Source organism: Heterodontus francisci, chromosome 40 (assembly GCF_036365525.1).
Source record: "Heterodontus francisci isolate sHetFra1 chromosome 40, sHetFra1.hap1, whole genome shotgun sequence".
Taxonomy (NCBI): domain Eukaryota; kingdom Metazoa; phylum Chordata; class Chondrichthyes; order Heterodontiformes; family Heterodontidae; genus Heterodontus; species Heterodontus francisci.
Window position 1 is genome coordinate 3,378,629 of NC_090410.1, and position 20,299 is coordinate 3,398,927.

General features: G+C 44.8%; 1 protein-coding gene across 1 annotated transcript; it reads right to left on the reverse strand.

Annotated features, from left to right (window-relative positions):
- Nucleotides 1–676: 676 nt before the first annotated feature.
- LOC137352976 (glia maturation factor gamma-like) lies at nt 677–19,641 on the reverse strand. Its single transcript, XM_068018813.1, has 7 exons — nt 19,327–19,641; nt 14,020–14,116; nt 12,982–13,031; nt 11,612–11,663; nt 5,543–5,623; nt 2,733–2,806; nt 677–879 (listed from the first exon to the last, which is right to left on the reverse strand). The coding sequence occupies exons 1-7, from the start codon at nt 19,327–19,329 to the stop codon at nt 808–810; spliced, it is 429 nt and encodes a 142-aa protein (XP_067874914.1). The 5' UTR covers nt 19,330–19,641; the 3' UTR covers nt 677–807.
- Nucleotides 19,642–20,299: the final 658 nt, after the last annotated feature.

Sequence of the window (20,299 nt, forward strand, 5' to 3'; positions counted from 1 at the left end):
AGGTGGCAATTCACAGGTCCAGCCTGCGGGCCGTCGGGGGTCCGTCCTCCCTGATTGCCTGCCCCTCTTCCGCGGTTACGTTCGGGCCCGGGTGTCCCTGGAGAAGGAGCATGCGGTGTCCGCTGGTACGCTTGCGGCCTTCCGCGACCGGTGGGCACCGCAGGGACTGGAGTGCATCGTCGACGCCGAGAATGGCATTTTAATTTGAGTTTTTTGTTTGTTTAATTTTAATAAAGTTATTTTTAAAAATATGTTTATAAAGGGGGCCTGAGGAATAAAGGCCCCCTCGACATAAAATATATAAAAGGGGCCTGGGGTATCAAGGTCACCTTATGGAAAAAAAAAAGAAAAAAACAAGAGGTTATAGACAACACCCTACGATCTGTAATGTCTATAATCTGAGGACGATACCCCTCTACTTACTCAATGTGATATTTTTTTCATTTTCTATCCCAGCAATCTTGTAGCCTCTCTGAGTGAGATAACCAACTTAGTGCCAATGTGAGAGGCATCTTGTGCCATGGGTCCATGCACACTGGGAGCTGGGCTGAGACTAGCCAAACTCATTTCACATGGCAACGTCACAATCATCAGACGGAAAGAAAACTTTGTCAAAGTTGAAAAATAATCTTTGAATAAAGTTGGTTGAAGTGCTGTCTAAAAATCACATCACTGATAATTTTGTGAATTTATTTATATAGTATAAAAATCCCAAAAAAAGTAAAAATTTGTTTAATATCCCTCAATACATCAAATGAAATTTTCTGAATTAAGAAGTTTTGAAGGACTGAAGTAGGAATCACATCTTCAGCGGAAGAACGCCAGTTTCTCACACAACCAATCCTCTGTGAGTTCATCGATGTTGCGAATCTCAAACACCTGTTTTCAATCAATGGGAGATAATGGGGAGTGTGAGAATACCATTCTCCATAGATACCTTTCTCATCAAACTCTTCAAAAATCACTAACGGCCCATCACTAATATTACAAAGCTAAAATCGATTCTCAATTAGGAGAGAGAAAAAAAGGAGAAAGGTTTGAATGCCTCATCAGTGACATCTCTTGTTAACGAGAATCTTCTCCCCACCATTTTCCTTATCCTGAATCACATCACAATTATTTTAGAGACTGAGATGCTCAGGTGATGGGCCAAGACTCAATCTGCAGAGAAGCACCAAGGGTTTGGAGAGTGATCCTAGGCTCAGTGGTGTCTTCTGGAGTAGCAACAAGACATACAGAGCAGATCATCCCATGTTGGATCCTTCGGTCTGTGGTGATTAATTAGGGATAGGGAGAGTGAGGAAGGCACCAATTCAGACAGCTATTCATGGAGTGAGTGCACACATCATGACTCTGCTGCAATGCAAGGTTGAATAACATGTAAACCCACCAACCTGCAGAACAGTCACCTAGGTGAGGTACCAGATCTTCAAGGGATATGGAGAATGTGAAACATACCAAACAGCATTTGAAAATCAATGAGCAGATGTATATTTAGTGATGAGGTCAAGGTGTTAACATGACAGGAGCAGAAATATAAATTCAAAGGATTTTGAAAGGGTTGTCAGTGAAGCACAGTGAAAGCAGTGTCGAGCCAGGTTCAAGTGTTACTGATGTTTGTGCAGATTCTCTGCAACAAAGGGCTGTATCTGTTTGTTGTGTTCAACTCCTATTGATGCCTAGGTTCCGGTTTTGTACTAAGTTCAAACCATAAGATTTCCAAGACAGCATGCAAGCATTGTGCAAATTAAAAGGCTAATGCTTTTGCTGAAGTCCCGGTGTATATTCCCATCCCTAGGGAGAAGAGCTTTGGGAATTGTAGAGACTCTAACATATTCACAGAAAAATCTCAAAACACTTCAAATAAATTGATTAACTTTGAAGTGAATTGATTGTTGACACACAGCAAGACCCCACAAACAGGAATGTTTGGTGCTTTTGTTTGAGCAGGTAAGTTGACCAGGAGAACTCCCGATTCTCTTTCAAGTGATGCCACATTTACCTGAACCACCAAAACAGGACCTCAGTAACATTGTATCTGAAGGACAGCACCTCCAACGATGCAGCACTCCCTCAGTCTGGTACGTGGGAGTTGTCCTAATGATTCAGAGATATTATCCCTCTCTGGCCACCTTGTCCAGGAAGGTTCCCAATTTGATTCCCTGCTTTCTGCGAGTTAGCTGATCTCACTGGGCCAGCAGTGGTGGTTGAAGGGGGTGGGGGGGTGCAGGAGGAGTCTTGTGGGGGGTGGGGCGGGCAAGGAGGGGCGCAGGGGCTGGATTATGGTAGGGAAAATCGGCCAAGGCTCTAATTCCTAATTGATATCCAATGACCATCAATAGAAGTGAACGTTGAGTGACAATAAGGATGTTTGGTGAAGATGAGGTTGTTGGCTGAGAATGAGATGATTGGCTGAGAATGTGAATGATTGGTGAGAATGGGATTGTTGGATGGTACAATGCACCTTGACGAAATCCACCAGAGTTCCTTCCTGTAGTTACTTTCCAGGGTGGGTGTAGCTTGGCTGTGAAGACTCCCATGGTTCAGTAACCTCTCAAACACACTACTTATCCTCGCGCGTAAAGAATGGGTGAGGTGCTAAAAGGCCACCTATGGAGGTGCAACCGACGCAAATCACTACCATCCTGAGAGGAGGAGAAAAATGGGAGCATTTAAAAACAAATGGTATTGAAAGGTGTGTCGAAGGGCCCTTGTTCCCGAATTGTACCCACCTTGGTGAGTTCTCCAATTTGCACCAGTCTGTTTTTACTTCCAGCATACATCATCTGCTGTTGTGGATTACATCCTGCAAGCAATGGTGAGAGCAGTTAGCTGTGTGTTTCTGGTTGATTGCAAGGATAATTGAACAATGAGTCTAATCAGACACATAGGGAGACTATAAGGGTGGCTACTGGGGTCAGAAATGGCCATTGTCATTCTACTTACCATTCTATGTAATGAATGACAAGGACAGAAAAGTAGATTCCCCCCCACCCCCGCCCCCCCAGTCACCCGTCCCACCCCATGCCTTCCACCCACCCCCCCACCCCCGGTGCCCCCCCCCCCCCCCAGTCAATCCCACTCAGTTCCTAATTCAGAAAGGGAATGACTCACATTCTAAGTTTCCATTAGCCCCTGTGGGCAAAGCAACTGACTGATTCTCTTCTTGGCCACAATCTGAGACCAGGAACTTGCAACCTGAGTATCCTAAGCTGCATACAGGCAACAATGAATCACTATTTCCTGATGTGTATTGTACACATACAGGAGTGAAGATGGGATCTCTGGAAGTATCACAGAATTGTTACAACGCAAAATGAGGCCATTCAGCCCATCGTATCATCGCTGGCTCTCTGAAAGAGTGGTTTACCTAGTGCCACTCCCTGACCTTCTCCCCATAGCCCTCCATGTCTTCCTTTTCAGATAAAAATCCAATTCCCTCTTGAATGTCTCGGTTGAACCTGCCTCCACCACACTCTCAGGCAATGCATTCCAGATCCTAACCACTCGCTGCATGAAAACATTTTTCCTTATGTTGCTATTGCTTCTTTTGCCAATTACCTTAAATCTGTGCCCTCTCATTCTCAATCCCTGCACCAATGGGAACAGTTTCTCCCTATCTACAGTATCCAGACCCCTCATTTTGAATACCTCTATCAAATCACTTCTCAACCTTCTCTTCTCCAAAGAAAACAGTTCCAACTTCTCCAATCTCTCCACGTAACTGAAGTTCCTCATCCCCGCAACAATTCTTGTGAACATTTTCTGCACTCTCTCCAATGCCTTTACATATTTCCTAAAGTGTGGCGTCCAGAACTGGACACAGTACTCCAGTTGAGAACGGACCATTGTTCTATACAAGCCTAATATAACTTCCTTGCTTTTGTACTCTGTGCGCCTATTAATGAAGCCGAGCATGCTGTATGCTTGATCTGCTCTCAACCTGTCCTACCATCTTCAATGATTTATGCACAGATACACCCAGCTTCCTCTGCTCCTGCACCCCTTTAGAATTGCACCCTTGATGTCATATTGTCTCTCCATGTTCTTTCTACTGAAATGAATCACTTCACACTTCTCTGCATTAAATTTCATCAGCCACTTGTCTGCCCATCCTTCAACTTGTCTATATCCTTTTGAAGTTCTCCACTATCCTCCTGACAATTCACAGTGTTTCCAAGTTTTGTATCATCCACAAATTTTGAAATTGTGCCCTGTACACCAAGGTCTAGGTCATTCATATATATCAGGAAAAGCAAGGGTCCCAACACTGACCCTTGGGGAACTCCACTACAAACCTTCACCCTGTCCGAAAAACATCCATTAACCATTACTCTTTGTTTCCTGTCACTCAGCCATTTTCGCATCCATGTTGTTATTGTCCCATTTATTCTATGAGCTATAACTTTGCTCACAAGTCTGTTGTGTGACACTTTATCAAAACCTTTTTGAAGTCCATGTACACCACATCAACAGCATTGCCCTGATCAACCTTCTCTGTTACCTCATCAAAAAACTCCAGCAAGTTAGTTAAACACAATTTGCCCTTCACAAATCCCTGCTGGCTTTCCCTAATTAACCCACATTTGTCCAAGTGACTATTAATTTTGCCCCAATTATCATTTCTAGAAATTTCCCCACCACCGAGGTTAAACTGTCTGTCCTGTAGTTGCTGGGCTAATCTTTACACTCTTTTTGAACAAGAGTGTAACATGTACAATTCTCCAGTCCTCTGGCACCATCCCTGAATCTAAGGAAGACCGGAAAATTATGGTCAGTGCCTCCGCAATTTTCACTTCCCTCAGTGTCCTTGGATGCATCACATCCGGTCCTGGTGCCTTATCAACTTCAAGTACAGCTAGTATATCTAATACCTCCTCCTTATCAATTTTAAACCCTTTGTGTCTTAATTACCTCCTCTTTCACCATGTAACTGCAGACCATTCTATAAATCACCCAGCATCAATGCCACACAAACCTTGGCTGGGTGATGGTTGATCAGGCTGCAGTCACCGTTACTTATGACGAGTCCACCTTCCATCTCATCTGCCTCTGAAACTCTCATCCATGCTTTTGTTATTTCCAGATGCGATTCTTCCAATGTTGTATTGGCCGGACCCCCATCTTTCACTTTCCATCAACGTCAGCTCATCCAAAACTCTGTTACCCATATCCTAACACACACCAAATACCATCTACCCATCATCCCTGTTCGCTGACCTACAATGGCTCCTGGTTCCTGAACGTCTCATATTTAAAATTCTCATCCTCGTGTTCAAAGCCCTTCATTGTTTTTCTCCTCCCTATCTCTGAACCTCCTCCAGCCCAACAACCCTCCGAGATCTCACTGCTCCTCCAATTGTGTCCTCTTGTATATCTCTCATTTTCATTGCTCCAGCATTGACGGCTGTACTTCTGCATCAGACACAACCTCCAATGTATCAATACAAAATGTATTTACTACCATTGGAAACAAGACTTGTCTCCGATCAGCCAGACTCTTTAATCACAGGTAGTCACAGAGATGGGCCTGTGTACTTACCCTGGGGGCTGCTGAAAATCAAGCACAGGGGATAGGACACCCTCTTGTCATGATGCACATACTTATAGCTATAAACTATAAATCTGATCAGTTGTCAAGGAAGTAATATGTCAACATATCCCATTGTATGAAAATGCGTGAGAATAATTAATGACAATTGGGATAATTAATCATAATAGGAAATTATCAATAAGTATAATCAATAATAACAAAGATAATTAATAGGAATGGAGAATAATCAATAATGAGAAGGAAGAAATCGCTTGCATTTCTCAACTTTCACATTCTCAAAACACCCAGAGTGCTTCTCAGACAATTGCTTTGATATTCTGGTCACTGTTATGCAGACAAACATGACAGTTAACTTGAAAACAGCAATGAGAAACATGACTGGTTAATCTGCTTTGGTGCTGTAGTTTGAGCAGATACGCATCAAACACTTCCAAGGCATGGGGTTAGATACAGAGTAAAGCACCTCCTACACTATCCCATCAAACACTCCCAGGACAGGTACAGCATGAGGTTAGACACAGAGCAAAGCTTCCCCTAGACTGTCCCCATCAAACACTCCCAGGACAGGTACAGCACGAGGTTAGATTTATGAAAAAACTGTATAAATCATTGGTTAGGCCACAACTTGAGTACTGTGTGCAGTTCTGGTCACCTCATTACAGAAAGGATGTAATTGCACTGGAGAGGGTACAGAGGAGATTTACGAGGATGTTGCCAAGACTGGAATAATGCAGTTATGAGGAAAGATTGGATAATATGGGGTTGTTCTCCTTGAAACAGAGAAGGCTGAGGGGAGATCTGATTGAAAAGTACAAAATTGTGAGGGGCCTGGAAATAGTGAATGTGAAGAGCCTATTTACCTTAGCAAAGAGGTCAGTGTCGAGGGGGCGTAGATTTAAAGTGATTGCTAGAAAGATTAGAGGGGAGATGAGGAAAGGTTTTTTCACCCAGAGGGGGGCTGGGGTCTGGAACTCGCTGGCTGAAATGGTAGGAGAGGCATAAACCCTCAACTCATTTAAAAGGTATCTGGATATGCACCTCAAGTGCTGTATCCTGCAGGACTACGGACCAAATGCTGGAGGGTGGGATTAGACTGGGTGGCTCGTTTTTCAGCCGATGCAGACATGATGGTCTAAGTGGCCTTTTTCTGCACCGTAAACCTTCTATGATTCTAGATAAGGAGTAAAGCTCCCTCTACACTGTCCCCACCAAACACTCCCAGGACAGGTACAGCATGGGGTTCGATACAGAGTAATGCTCCCTCTGCAATGTGCTGAAGTTCCATTCTCAGAACAGTGTCCTTACGACATCCTGTGATATTTTTCCATTTCTCACAACAGTTGCCCTTTGGCGACTCTGAGTGAGATTACTAATTTGTTCCTAATTCGGTACCAGCCTGTGGTCTTGTGCTGTACCCATTGAGTAATGGGTTAGGAAAACCCCAAAACAAGGGCATTTATAATCAGCACAGAAAGAGTTTCATTTCATCATTCTGGGCTGAACTCACAAGCAGTGTGGAGGAGTGAAAGAACTGTGAGTGTTTAAGACCCAATGAGCCAGCAGGTAGCCTTAAAGAGACTCTGCCATAGAACTACAGAAAAGTTAGGGTCCAGAAGGAGGCCATTCAGCCCATCATGTCTGCGCCGGCTAAAAACAAAACTAGCCCCCCAATCTAAGCCCACCTTCCAGCAACTGGTCTGTAGCCTTGTGGGTTACAGCACTTCAGGTGCATGTCCAGGTACTTTTTAAATGAGTTTAGGGTTTCTGCCTCCACCACCGATCCAGGCAGTGAAGTCCAGACACCCACCACCCTCTGAGTGAAAAAGTTGTTCCTCATGTCACCTCTAATCCTTCTACCAATCATCTTAAATCTGTGCCCCCTGGTAATTGACCTCTCCACTAGGTGAAACAGGTCCTTCCTGTCTACTCTATCTAGGCCCCTCATAATTTTGTACACCTCTATTAAGTCACTCCTCAGCCTCCTCTGTTCTAAGGAAAACAACCCTAGCCAATCCAATCTTTCCTCATAGCTGCAACTTTCAAGCCCGGGCAACATTCTTGTAAATCTCCTCTGTACTCTCTCCAGAGCAATTATGTCCTACCTGTAATGTGGTGACCAAAACTGTACACAATACTCCAGCTGTGGCCTAACCATCATTTAATACAGTTCCAGCATTACATCCCTGCTTTTGTATACTATACCTCGGCCAATGAAGGAAAGCATTCCATTGCCTTCTTCACTCTATCTGCCTGTTCTGCCACCTTTAGGGACCTGTGGACATGCACTCCAAGATCTCTCACTTCTTCCACCCCTCTCAATATCCTCTCGTTTATTGTGTATTCCCTCGCTTTGTTTTCCCTCCCCAAATGCATTACCTCACACTCCTCTGGATTGAATTCCATTTGCCACTTTTCCACCACTCAACCGAACCATTGATATCATTCTGGAGTCTATAGCTATCCTCATCACTGTCAACTACACGGCCAATTTTTGTGTCATCTGCAAATTTTCCAATCATGCTTCCCACATTTAAGTCCAAATCATTAATATATACCACAAACAGCAACGGACCCAACACTGAGCCCTGTGGAACGCCACTGGAAACATGTTTCCATTCGCAAAAACATCTGTCGACAATTACCCATTGTTTCCTGTCACTGAGCCAATCTTGGATCCAACTTGCCATATTCCCCTGTATCCCATGGGCTTTTACTTTTCTGACCAGTCTGCCATGTGGGACCTTGTCAAATGCCTTACTAAAATCCATTAGACCACATCCACTGCACTACCCTCATCAATCTTCCTTGTTACTTCCTCAAAAAATTCAATTAAGTTAGTAAGACATGAACCACCCTTAACAAATCCATGTTGCCTATCCCTGATTAATCCATGCCTTTCTAAGTGTCAGTTTATCCTATCTCTCAGAATTGATGCTAATAATTTGCCCACCACTGAGGTCAGACTGACCGGCCTATAATTATTTGGCCTATCCCTCACACTCTTTTTAAAGAATGGTGCAACATTCACAGACCTCCAATCCTCTGGTACCTCGCTTGTATCGAGTGAGGATTTGAAGATGATCCTCAGCGCACCCGTTATTTCCTCTCTGGCGTCCTTTAACAATCCATCCAGCCCTGGTGATTTAACCACTTTCAAGGATGTCAGACTCTCTAGTACTTCCTCTCTCATTATGCTTATCGTATCTAATATGTCACACTCCTCCTCTTTTGCTACAATGTCTGCATCATCCCTCTCCTTTGTGAAGACAGAGACATAAAACTCATTCAGAACCCTGCCCACATTTTCTGCATCCATGCATAAGTTCCCTTGTACATCTCTGATAGGCCCTACCCTTTCCTTAGTTGTCCTCTTGCTCTTAATGTATTGATAAAACATCTTTAGGTTTTCCTTGATTCTACCTGCCAATAATTTTTCATGACCTCTCTTTGCTTTCCTAATTTCCTTTTTACATCACCCCTGCACTTTCTATACTCCTCTAGGCTTTCTAAAGTATTAAGTTTTTTGTAACTGTCATAAGCTTTCTTTTTCTGCTTTATCTTACCCTGTATGCTTCTGGATAACCATCTGGTAAAATGTGCCACAAATTTGCAAAGAGAGATAAGTGAAATAAAACCTTTAGTCTGGTGATCATATTGCTAATCATATCAGAAAGCGACCAGATCTCTTGCAATAGTTGGACGTGGTTTTTGTTTGAACTCTTGAATTTTCTAGAAATAATTGTACATTAATGACGTGAAAATAGGAGGTATAATCAGTAAGTTCACAGATGACATCAAATTGGTGGTGTCATAAATAGTGAGGAGGAAAGCCTTACATTACAGGACGATATAGAAGGGCTGGTAAGATGGGCAGAGCAGTGGCAAATGGAATTTAATCCTGAGAAGTGTGAGATGATGCATTTTGGGAGGACTAACAAGGCAAGGGAATATACAATGGACCCTAAGAAGTACAGAGGGTCAGAGGGACTTGGTGTACTTGTCCATAGATCACTGAAGGCAGCAGCACAGGTAGATAAGGTGGTTAGGAAGGCATGTGGGATACTTCCTTTGTAAGCCGAGGTATAGAATATAAGATCAGGGAGGTTATGATGGAGCTGTATAAAACGCTAGTTAGGCCACAACTGGAGTCCTGGTCGCCACACTATAGGAAGGATGTGATTGCACTGGAGAGGATGCAGAGGAGATTCACCAGGATGTTGCCTGGGCTGGAGCATTTCAGCTATGAAGAGAGACTGAAAAGGCTGGGGTTGTTTTCCTTAGAGCAGAGAAGGCTGAGGGGGGACATGATTGAGGGATACAAAATTATGAGGGGCATTGATAGGTTAGATCGGAAGAAACTTTTTCCCTTAGTGAAGGGGTCAATAACCAGGGGGCATAGATTTAAGGTAAGGAACAGGAGGTTTAGATGGGATTTGAGGAAAACGTTTTTGGTTGGAATCTGGAACACACTGCCTGAAGGGGTGGTAGAGGCAGGAACCTTCACAACATTTAGGAAGTATTTAGATGAGCACTTGAAACGTCATAACATACAAGGGTACGGGCCAAGTGCTGGAAAATGAGATTTGAACAGATAGGTGATTGATGGCCGGCTCAGACACGATGGGCCGAAGGGCCTATGACTGTGAGTAACTGATGATGTCACCACATGGCCAATTTCTCCATCGCACCACCCGCTCTTTGACAGGGTCAACACAGTGTCATCTGAGCCACGAGGTTCAGGGAATAGTTGGATGCTCAGTAGCTGCACTGTTTCTGCTTTATAATGTTCGGATCTTCCCTAAAGGCACTCAGAGAGCGGAACTTCACCAGCCCCCGGGTGGCAGGCTAGGAAGCAGGGACGGGGACGGGGACGGGGACGATAAAATAGCAGGGAGCTGTGTCAGGACGGCTTGAGGGGCAGTCCCACCGCAGGGCATTTTCCCAGTGGCAGGCTGCAATGCGAATCAACTGCCCACTCCAAAGAGGCAAGTAGCCGATTTGAATAATCAAAGGCCCTATTAAGGGCCATTTTACAGGCCGCTGGCATTTTGCCAGCAGGGGAGCAGCACCCCAACATGTGGGGAGGCCGCCTGCTTCATGCAGCAGTGTGTGGTGCATAACAATTGGAGCCAGAGGCACCAAGGTACAAAGAGACAACAACAGTCAAGGAAGGCAATCCCCGCGGCCCCAACAAAATCTCCAGAGGGGTTTCCCCTACGACTCTCAGCCCTGTGAATTTTTCATTTCTTTTAAACTTACTTGGTGGAGCTCCTGAGGTCTCCTGCCTGCCTCAGCAACAACCCCCTCTCCCGGTGGTGCTGCTGAGGTTTCAGAGCCTTTGGCCCTCTGATTGGACCAGTGGCATTAGGAGGCCACCCACTGTCCTTAATCGGCCAATTAGGAGACCGCCTGTGGTAAAATCGCCGAGCTGTTCCCGCTTCCAACAAACGCGGGCTCGGGACCTGCTTTTCACCGTGATCTCGGAGCCCATGGTAAAATTCAGGCCAAGTATCCCAGCTGAGAGATGTGTCACCACTTGCTGGAGCTCCTGGCAACAGTAGGTTTCATGCTCAACACTGTCCCAGAATTATCAAGAATTAAATGGAAATTCCACCTCGGCGAGTCCTTGTTGGGGTTTATCCACCGCATGAGCAGTCAATCAAATCCCTGGTACCCGTCCTGTTCCCATATCCCTTTATTCCACAGACCACGTGCACCCCCACCAACTTTCCTTCAACCATCTTCCAAACTTATTCTTAAATATCCTGTGTTGATGTAGCTGAACTAAAATGAGCCCATGGTCGGGGATTATAATTGGCCTCATTTCCTCAGGTTAACTAATGACTCATCTCATTGTGAGATCCTGGTGAGAACAAAATGATTCCAGCATTTGGTTCCAAAAGAGCGCGAATACTGGCCAAAGTACGTAGAATTTATGCCCCACTCAAACTCTTCCCATCCTTCCTCATCTAATGCTATCAGCACAACCTTCTAGTCAGTAACTCACTGTACGTGAAGTGCTTTGGGACAGGATAAGATTATTCTTTGTTAAAGGATATCGAGGTTGTCTCTCTGGTAGTTCATTCCTTAGTGAATCTGGAGAAATGTCCTAAAAGGAAAACACATAAGTTTAAAAAATGAGTCACATCCCTTGCAAACTCATAACATGCACGATAAATCCAGGGCTTGTGTGCAGACTGGTGCAAACGTTTACCTTCATATTGTATATTTACACACAATTCACCTTTACTATGTTGGCCTCAGACAGATTTATACTCAGTGACTACCTGCACTAGTGTGCAGATTGTTAAAAGGCAATGTTCCATCCATGCACAACACTGGGATCAGTAGGCCCTGTGACAGCTCCATCAAGGATCAGTGGGGGAGGTCTTGCTGTGGTGCTGAGCACTACAGGATCAGGAAGATCCCAGGTTTGATTCGCAGCCTGTTCTGATTTAGCTAATCTCAGCCAAGGCAGCCTTTGAAGCACTGCAGTATCATGGGCTAGACAGCCTACCATCAAGCACCAAACAATGACCCCCTCGTCTGATGGAAATGGGGTTGGGTGAGGACAGCATGGGGTCAAGGGTTGTGTGGTGATCTCCAGATCATGGAGGAAAGCCTATCAAGCCCTCATCCACAGTTTGAGCTCGCACGTGAAGAATATCGATTAATTGCTCGCAATTAGCATCAAGCAGAAGAGTCAGTGAGATCAGGAGAGGGGGAAAGGAAAGAAACTTTGACTGCCCTTGAGTTTCTGTTGATTTTCCAAGTATCTGTGTTGAAATGTTGCTGTAACAGCTGCAGAATAAATGAGAAGTGCAGACAAAACCAAGGGTTAAAAGCTCTAGGACACAATCTGCACTTTGGCTACAAAGCTCAGCTCCTTCACACTGTGGGGTTGCAGAATCTTCCAGGGATTTTATATTTTGGTTAGCTGGAAAACTCCAACAGAATCCCATCAACAATTTGCATTTAGCACCTCCAACGTAGTAAAACCTCCCAAGACATTTCACAGGAGCATTATCAGACAAAATTTGACACCGAGCCACATAAGGAGACATTAGGACAGGTGATCAAAAGCTTTGTCAAAGCGGCAGGTTTTAAGGAGCATCTTAAAAGATGAGAGAGACGGAGAGGTTTAGGGAGGGAATTCCAGCGCTTCAGGCCCAGGCAGCTGAAGGCACGGCCACCAATGATGGAGCGATGGAAATTGGGGATGCTCAAGAGGCCAGAATTGGAGGAGTGCGGAGATCTCAGAGGGTTGTAGGGCTGGAGGAGGTTGCAGAGATAGGGAGAGGCAAGGCCATGGAGGGGTTTTAATGCAAGGATGAGAATTTTAAAATCACCATCACCAGTGTAACACTCTGTCTCTAACATCCCATACTTTGTACAACTTGTCAGTAATACAACTGCAAGATACCTACCTCATGTTCTTCCTCCAGTACCATCTGCTGATTTTCTTTGTCAACTTTGACTAGAAGACAGAAGGTAAGTGAAATGTTGACATTTGTAGAAAGATGAAAGCACCCCTGAGAAGCCCAGTGGGTAAATGTATGGCACAATATATTTTAATTCATCCTTGGGATGTGGGCAATGCTGGTGAGGCCAGCATTTATTGCCCATCCCTAATGGCCCTGAGAAGTTGGTGGTGAGCCACTGAAGTTCTGGTGGTTACAGGAGTTTTGAGACAACTGAGTGACCACTTCGGAGCAGCAGTTAAGAGTCACCCACGTTGGTGTGGGACTGGAGTCACATATAGGCCCAGACTGGGTAAGGACAGCAGGTTTCCTTGCCTGAAGGATATTAGCCAACAATTTGGATTTTTACGAAAGGATCATAAGGTGCTCTTTCACTGTAAAAGTGCCTTCAAAGTTGAATTTGATATCCAGGTGTCTCAGCAATGACTGAGATGAGGTGACTTTGGACAGCCCGCCTCTTCGTGGTCACCAGCTCACATGAGGCGTCGGGGTTAAGGGTTGTATTTCCTCTCCCAGCCCCTCCCCTCCCCCCACTCTACCTGGGCACACCTGTATTTCATTAGCTGGGCCCCCATGGCCTTACTGCCTCTCTCACCTTCCCATCAAACATATGTGCCTTCCAGAGGGGCAGTACCCATAACACCCACCACCCAACTCATTTACATAGGTTTAGAATGCATGTGCCCAGGGCAGACAGAACCAGTCCCCCACACCCATCCCTCCCTCCACATGGCTAGAGATAAATGGCAGGCAATCACAATTGAGAGCAGTTGGGGGAGGGGGTCAGGGGGAGACCCAACACCAGCTCTTCTGCTCTGTTCTATGGTACTGAGTCTTCTCCGGGGTACAAAGTGGAGAAAAGCAATTCCCCGTTCACCCCATGAGCTGTGGGGTGGAGGCAGGGGGTGGGCATTGCCCTGCCTGGGGTGGGCGGGGAGGGGGAGTCATCCCGTAGAAGCCCCTTGCCATGGTACTCTTACTCACTGATGATTGCAGCATTGGTCGTCTCTTTACGGAAACGGAATTTCTTCAGCCGCTCCAGGAGTTTGGGATCCACGTCGCACACAACCAGCGATTCCGACTAACAGGGGAGGAAGCAACAGGGAAAAAAAACATGGTATAACCCGCAATGCACTGGGGGTGGGGAGGATTGGGAATGGTATCGCACTCGTGGGTTGTACTTACTCCATGCACAGCAAGATCCCACAGGCAGCGGTTAGACAAGCGACAACTTAATCTATCCTTCTGAGTGTCAGCGAGGGAGTAATGTTGGCAGGATGCCACTGTGGGAAGATCATTATCCTCCTCCACACAGCAGCAGAACAGACAGACTCCTTTTCTAAAGGAGTGGATCTCTAATCCCTGGACCATTTACTTTTGCCTTGGATCTTTTATCCAGCCACATATTGATCCAAGACATTTGCAAAATCAAGATAACAGTTCCAAGTTTTAGAGAAGAGCAGGGGATTCCCTTTGAGAGAAGAGCAAGGGATTCCCTGGCCAATATTTATCCCTCAAATGACATCACTAAAAGCAGATTATCTGGTCATTATCACGTTGCTGTTTGTGGGATCTTGCTGTGTGAAAATTGGCTGCCGTGTTTCCTACATTACAACAGTGACTACACTTTATAAGTACTTCATTGGCTGTAAAACACTTTGGGACATCCTGAGGTCATGAAAGGTGCTATAGAAATGCAAGTCTTTCTTTTTCCTTTCTCAGAATATAAATAAAAATTTGCCCCCTGGGCTAGAGAGGGTGAAAAATCAGCCAGGGTGCCCCCTCCTCTCCCCCAGGCCCCATCTGCAATCATATCAATGTAACACCTGCTGGAATTGTGTTTGAAGATAGGATCAGACTCAATAACATCCAGAGCCATCTTTTGTTTCTTTACTTGTTTCATTGCCATCTCCTTTTGCCTTGCACCATCATCTCCTTTGTCATTTAATCTCTGCTGCCTTCTCTTTTGTTCTTCCCTACCCCCCCCCCCCCACCGCACCCCCCCCCCCCCCCCACCCCCCAACAACCCACTTCCCAGCCTCTGTACTTGCTTAAAACCTGTTACAACTGTACATTTTTTAGGTCATCACAGATGCTACCAGGCCTGCTGAGTATTGCCAGCACATTCTGTTTTTATTTCAGACTGAGCCACGATGGTCCTCAGTGGTGAATAGCCGGCCAACACGCACTGCCTGGTCTCACAGGTGAAGAACGGCCAATATTGTGAGATTTCGAAGGACTGTTACCCGACTAGAATTGGAGGGGTGGGAAACATTGTGAAAAGAAATGAACAGGAAGTGACTGGGCAAACTATGGTGGAGAGGAGCTGAAACAGCTAGTTTACAGAAGAGGAAGAGGATGTGAAAATGCTGTCTAACTGCACAGATTACAAATGAACTCAGTGAAAACATTAAATAACGTGATTTTTACAAACTGAAACATTGCTCATTAACCTCCAAGGTGTGTAATTTCTTTCAGAGGTTGAGTGAACGAGTTACATTCTCTCTCACTCTCAATCCAGTGGACGAACACACTCGGTAAATGAACAAAACCAAATGTGGAGAAAATTCAATCCTCACTGATTTGACAGTGTGTATTGGCCTTCCGCAGGTTGAGAGGGCAGGATGGGAAAGGGTCTGTTCTCATGGGCTGAAATTGCCTCTGCTGCTGCTGGACATTCACTAAAAACCCCAATGAGGAACAGACACATCTGGTGTGCATCGGAAAAGTGAACTATTCTTTTTTTAAAAAGGTGCCTAGTTGATATTTTAGAAATCTCTGGACCAGAGAACTCTTAAAATATCTATGGAATAGCCTGGACAGTGAGTATTAGTCAGTCTGTTTCACCATGAATGGTATCAGCTGTAACGCTTCCCCCACTAAGTCGTGCCCTCACCTGGATTGTGGAAAGACCCCCTGCACTAGCCCAGAATGTTCAGCCCCATTGTACATGCTGAGCACTAACAGAGTGTGTGGGGGTGGGGGGGCGGGGGGTGAGGTTTATCACTGATAGGTCTGATTCTGTCCCTGTCACCCTGCACCATGAGCCCCAGACACATATTCAATGAATCACATTAAAATGCGAATGTCTTTTTTTTATTTCTATGCAGCATTTTCAAGCTTCCCATGGTTCAGCTGATAAATACACCAAGCCCTGTGAAACCAAGCTGCAAAGACCAGGAGGATCCTGTCTTTGATCCCAGAGTTAGCTGATCTCAGCTGACTATAAGAATTAGTCTCTGAATCTCTGAGCTTGGAGGAAGGAAAATATCATTATAGTCCCTGCTACAAATGCCGCGTATGTGTTTGTGTGTTTGTGTGTGTGTGTGTGTTTCTGTATGTATGTGCATGTGTTCCTGTGTGTGCATGTGCTTCTGTGTGTATGTTGTTTTTGTATGTTCATGAGTGCGTATTTCTGTGTGATTATGAGTATTTTAAAAAAAGGGAGGTGGAGAGAAAGCAGGGAATTATAGACCAGTCAGCCTGACGTCGGTAGTGGGGAAAATTCTAGAGTCCATTATCAAAGATTTTATAGCAGAGCACTTGGAGAACAGTGGTAGAATCGGGCAGAGTCAGCATGGATTTTCGAAAGGGAAATCATGCTTGACAAATCTATCAAAATTCTTTGAGGATGTAACTAGTAGAGTTGATGAGGGGGAGCCAGTGGATGTGGTTTATTTGGACTTTCAGAAGGCTTTCCACAAAGTCCCACATTAAGAGATTAGTGTGTAAAATTAAAGCGCATGGGATTGGGGGTAGTGTATTGCGATGGATAGAAAATTGGTTGGCAGACAGGAAACAAAGAGTAGGGATAAATGGGTCTTTTTCCAAATGGCAGGCAGTGACTAGTGGGGTACCACAGGTATCAGTGCTAGGACCCCAGCTATTCACAATATACATTAATGATTTAGATGAGGGAACTAAATGTAATATCTCCAAATTTGCAGATGACACAAAACTGGGTGGGAGGGTGAGTTGTGAGGAGGATGCAGAGAGGCTTCAGGGTGATTTGGACAAGTTGAATGAGTGGGCAAATGCATGGCAGATGCAATATAATGTGGATAAATGTGAGGTTATCCACTTTGGTAGTAAAAACAGGAAGGCAGATTATTATCTGAACGGCTATAAACTGAGAGAGGGGAATATGCAGCGAGACCTGGGTGCTCTCGTACATCAGTTGCTGAAGGTAAGCATGCAGGTCCAACAGGCAGTAAAAAAGGCAAATGGTATGTTGGCCTTCATAGCGAGAGGATTCAAGTACAGGAGCAGGGATGTCTTGCTGCAATTATACAGGGCCTTGGTGAGGCCACACCTGGAATATTGTGCGCAGTTTTGGTCTCCTTATCTGAGGAAGGATGTTCTTGCTATAGAGGGAGTGCAGCGAAGGTTTACCAGACTGATTCCTGGGATGGCGGGACTGACATATGAGGAGAGATTGAGTTGATTAGGATTATAGTCGCTGGAGTTCAGAAGAGTGAGGGGGCATCTCATAGAAACCTATAAAATTCTAACAGGCCTTGACAAGGAAGATGCAGGATGGTGGGGGAGTCCAGAACCAGGGGTCATAGTCTAAGGATACGGGGTAAACCTTTCAGGACTGAGATGAGGAGAAATTACTTCACCCAGAGAGTGGTGAGCCTGTGGAATTCGCTACCACAGAAAGCAGTTGAGGCCAAAACATTGTATGTTTTCAAGAAGGAGTTAGATATAGCTCTTGGGTCTAAAGGGATCAAAGGGTATGGGGGGAAAGCCGGAACAGGTTACTGAGTTGGATGATCAGCCATGATCATAATGAATGGCGGAGCAGGCTCGAAGGGCCGAATAGCCTATTCCTGCTCCTATTTTCTATGTTTCCATGTTTCTATGTGTGCGTGTTTCTGTGTGTGTGTGCGTGTGTTTCTCTGTGTGTGTGCGCGTGTTTCTGTGTGTGTGTGCGTGCATTTCTGTGTATGTGTTTCTGTGTGTGTGTGTGTGTGTGTTTGTGCGCGTGTGTTCCTGTGTGTGCCTGTGCTTCTGTGTGTACATTGTTTATGTATGTTCATGAGTGCATATTTCTGTGTGAGTATGAGTATGTGTGCGTGTTTCTGTGTGTGTGTTTATGCATGTTTACGTGTGCGCATGGTGCATGAGTGTGTGTTTGTGTTTCTAAGTGTCAGTATGTGTTGTGCTTGTGTGTGATGTCAAGCAAGGACTGGATTAGCCTGAGATGTGATGCGCCCACACTTGAATAGCCAGCAAAGACTCACGATATCGGATCACATACGAGGAATGGACATTTAGAGAATGTATGAAATTCACAGCCTGGAAGAGGAGCAGGGAGTTCTCCCAATGCCCTGCTCAACCTTCCTTCCTCAACTACCACCAACGAAAGCAGATTAATTATTCACTCATTATACTGCTGTTTGTGGGATCTTGCTCTGTTCCAATTGGCTGTCATACTAATAGATACTAATACATACCAATAGTTATTGCACCGGGGAGAACTCCCTTGCTCATCTTTAAAATAGTGCCACGAATCTCTTATGTTCACCTAACGGGGGCCTTGGTTTAATGTCTCACTCAATGTGCAGCTGATGGTGTAATCCCAGTGTAAACTGTCCTGACATCAGAGTGAGTGGGAGCCGCAGGCAATCTTGTCCCCACTGTTGGGGGTGAGCTGGAGCAGCAACTGATCAGAGTCACCAACACAAGTCCTTGACCACCAATTCACTGCCCTCAAGATACACAGCACGAGTTACTTTCAATACACATGGACCCATTAGTGTCAGGAAAATACTGGAAGCGAAATTTACCATCAGTTAGAGTGAGACAGATCACAATCCCATTTAAATATATGAAGTTGCATTTTGTTTAGGATTAGAGTCAAAGTCAATAACCTTTTCACTCCGAGCAAGGCTCAAGGAGGTCTGATTACACCATGGCAAACTTAGTGTATTTTCTGTAACGTTCTGTAACTGTGACCAAGCAGAAATCATCGGTGCAACAGCGAATTCACAACGTTACTTTTCCAATTACCCTCACTGCTCAGCTGACAATCGCTGCCTGAACTGCCCCTCGCTCCTTTGCACATCACTGACCCAACACTGCAAAGAAGTAAAACGAAACACACCAAACAGTCACAGCCTGAAGTTAGTTGTTGTCTAAAAGACAAATGAAATAAGACACTGAAGGGTGGTGTCAGCAGAAGTGAGAGGAGGATTGAGAGACATCTGACACAATATATTCTTTATATCGAAATATGTAAGAAAATGGTGAGCTAACCCAAAGACTTAGAAAATACAAATCACTTACCATGTTGACTCCTCTTTAGCTTTAACTTACAACTTTGCCTGCTCAAACTCGCACTGGTCTTGTGACAGGATGCTCAAACTGTCAGTTCCTCAATAAAGCTGACAGCAGATATGTGTGCTACAAAATTGCAGTTAAAAAAATTTCCTTCCAGAAACAAAATTGTAATGACAAATTTCCAAAAATGTTCCAATATTTATCAAACTATGTGTGTCCTCTCTCCTCACTCAAAAAATCTGTGCTTTATGTCAGTTTAGCGATTGTTTCTGAGAGTTATTCCTCGTTGGAATGCAATAGATGGAGACAAGACTCACACAACATCCTGTTCAACCCACCACAAAGTTACTTCAGAGAAATTCACCGGAACACTTGCTGATCTAACTTCTGATTGAAAAGCCAATGATCTTTTTCTGGCTATTTGAGTTTTAAAAATTAAAGTCGCACCCTTGGGCAGGGGAGGGAGTAAGGGGAGAGAAACCAGACAGCAGATTGGAAAGCAAAATATGTTACTCATCACACAGAAGGGACTTCTTTGTCAGAACCAGAGAGGGTCCTTCACCTGAACTAAAACAACCAGTTGAAGTGCCGTAACCTCCAGGGCTACAGACCAAGCGCTGGAAAACGGGATTAGGCTGGATAGCTCTTCTTCAGCTGGCACAGACACGATGGGCCAAATGGTCTCCTTCAGTGCCATAAATTTTCAATGTTTCTTTAAATATTTCTAAAGAGTCTTCTTCACCAAGGCAATATTGTTCCCTCAACTGACACCACCAGAAACAGATTAATGGATCATTCATCTTATTGCTCATTGTGGGATCTTACTGTGTGCAGATTAGCTGTTTCATTACTGTTCTCTGCAATAACAATCTTCCTCAAATATTCCCCAAGCCAGGGGGAGATGAGGAGAATTGTTTTATGCAGTGTGTTGTGATCTGGAATGCACTGCCTGAAAGGGCAGTGGAAGCAGATTCAATAA